The 1,697-nt window shown below is 43.4% G+C and overlaps 1 protein-coding gene across 1 annotated transcript; it reads right to left on the bottom strand.

The window, feature by feature from the left end:
• Positions 1–206: 206 nt before the first annotated feature.
• Positions 207–1,481, bottom strand: LOC147620108 (transcription factor MYB30-like). Its single transcript, XM_086772696.1, has 3 exons — positions 1,294–1,481; positions 1,064–1,193; positions 207–902 (listed from the first exon to the last, which is right to left on the bottom strand). The coding sequence occupies exons 1-3, from the start codon at positions 1,430–1,432 to the stop codon at positions 305–307; spliced, it is 867 nt and encodes a 288-aa protein (XP_086628822.1). The 5' UTR covers positions 1,433–1,481; the 3' UTR covers positions 207–304.
• Between the last annotated feature and the right edge of the window lie 216 nt (positions 1,482–1,697).

Raw genomic sequence — 1,697 nt, 5'->3', positions numbered from 1 at the left:
GCAAAAGCTCATCGCCCCAGAGAGAAGACCATAAGCTCTCTTTGAGAAACTAAAGCCATACATATTTCAGTACAGCTAAGATATATATATATATATATATATATATATAGAGAGAGAGAGAGAGAGAGAGGGGGGGGTTTCTCGACAGTGTAAAATTCAACCATATATATATATATATTCCATTGTTTAGGACACAAACTGTATCAGCCATGGAGCATGTACGACTTAGAACAAGTTTTAGAGAGGCCCTTCATGGACACCATGTATATGGGAGAGCTGTTCTAAATTCATCATGTTGCCTGGCCTAACTGTTGAATGCAGAGGACAAAAAAGGAAAACTTGCTAAAGCCTGTTCGGGAGCGGAACACTGTGCTGCTAGAATTAGAGAAGAAGTGGAGAGAGGAAATTCTGAACTTTGACCCACAAATAAGTGAGTACTATCCTTGAGAAAGGTCATGTCAGGTACTGCAGTTGGCAAGCGCAGAAACTCAGCACTATAATTCTCAACTGTGTTGCAGGAATATATTGCACTGCAGGGCAGCTGCTCTGGGATAGCTGTATAATCTTGCAGTGACTGATCTTGGTTGTCTAAATTGTAAATATTCAGGTAGTAGCGTTGTGCATCGAAACACTGGGGCGTTAATATAGCTGGAGCTTGTGCATTACAGTAACCGGCCTGAGACGTGATGTAATTCGAGAGCACAGGTGCAGTCGAAGGAATGCCAGGAACCGTGGAAATGTCATGCGCATAGACTGCTTGATCGTCACTAGTAACCCCCCGAAAACGTGCTTCTGTGTCGATTCCCATGCAGCTCCACAGTCTCTTCTTCAAGTGCGAGCGCCAGTAGTTCTTGATCTCGTTGTCGGTTCGTCCGGGTAGTTGAGCAGCTATCGTAGACCACCTGTTCATCATCACATGCAACAAATCATCAAACGATCAACGTCAATTACTCCAGAGATCGGGAACATTATTAAACGAACGACCATTATTAAACGAACGACCATTATCTAAGAAAATATAATCTAAGGTGCGAATCATTCATTGATCAGGAGGGTAAACCACTTGTTTCCTAGAAGGGCTTGCAGCTGAACGATGGCATGCTCTTCTTCGGCGGAGAAGTTGCCTCGTCTGATGCCCGGCTGCAGATAATTCTTCCATCTCAACCTGCAACTCTTGCCACACCGTTGAAGACCTATCCCGTAGCCAAATACATAAAATTACATATCAAGTATAAGTGCAGTTCATGATTGCATATATCAAGGGATAAACGTTATACAACATTTTCATGTTACCTGCAAGCTTTGGCAAAGTTCGCCAACTGCCATGGCCATGGTTGGCTTGCATGAAGGCTAAGAGCTTCTTGTCCTCTTCGGGTGTCCATGCACCTTGCTTGATGCCTCGATGCTCACAACACATAGGAGCACGGCCCATATGATGTGATGCAAATGATCAAAATTGACGTGTTATGGAGGTGGCGGGATTGAATAAAAGCAGCAAGTGCCCAAATGAGTTGCGCAAACCGCCATTTATAACTAAGTTCCAACTGAGCTCCATTACCAATATGAGTAGGTACCCCGTATTAATAGGCGTTTGGATTTTTCTTTGCCCAAAGATAAAGAAAAACAACATGGGAATTTACTACATAAAGATACAACTGTGACCGACCCATTCATGCATTTGTCAGCCTTTCCATCTC

This window comes from Cibotium barometz, chromosome 32 (genome assembly GCF_041138505.1).
Source record: "Cibotium barometz isolate CiBa-2024 chromosome 32, ASM4113850v1, whole genome shotgun sequence".
In the NCBI taxonomy this organism is placed as follows: domain Eukaryota; kingdom Viridiplantae; phylum Streptophyta; class Polypodiopsida; order Cyatheales; family Cibotiaceae; genus Cibotium; species Cibotium barometz.
Note: the sequence above shows the minus strand (reverse complement) of the source record. Positions and strands in the feature narration are given on the sequence as shown.

Coding starts and splice junctions, on each gene's coding strand:
- LOC147620108 (XM_086772696.1), bottom strand. CDS start 1,432: ATGGGCCGTGCTCCTATGTGTTGTGAGCATCGAGGCATCAAGCAAGGT. Junction 1,194..1,293: donor AACTTTGCCAAAGCTTGCAG/GTAACATGAAAA, acceptor GCTACGGGATAG/GTCTTCAACGGTGTGGCAAG. Junction 903..1,063: donor CAAGCCCTTCTAGGAAACAA/GTGGTTTACCCT, acceptor GATGATGAACAG/GTGGTCTACGATAGCTGCTC.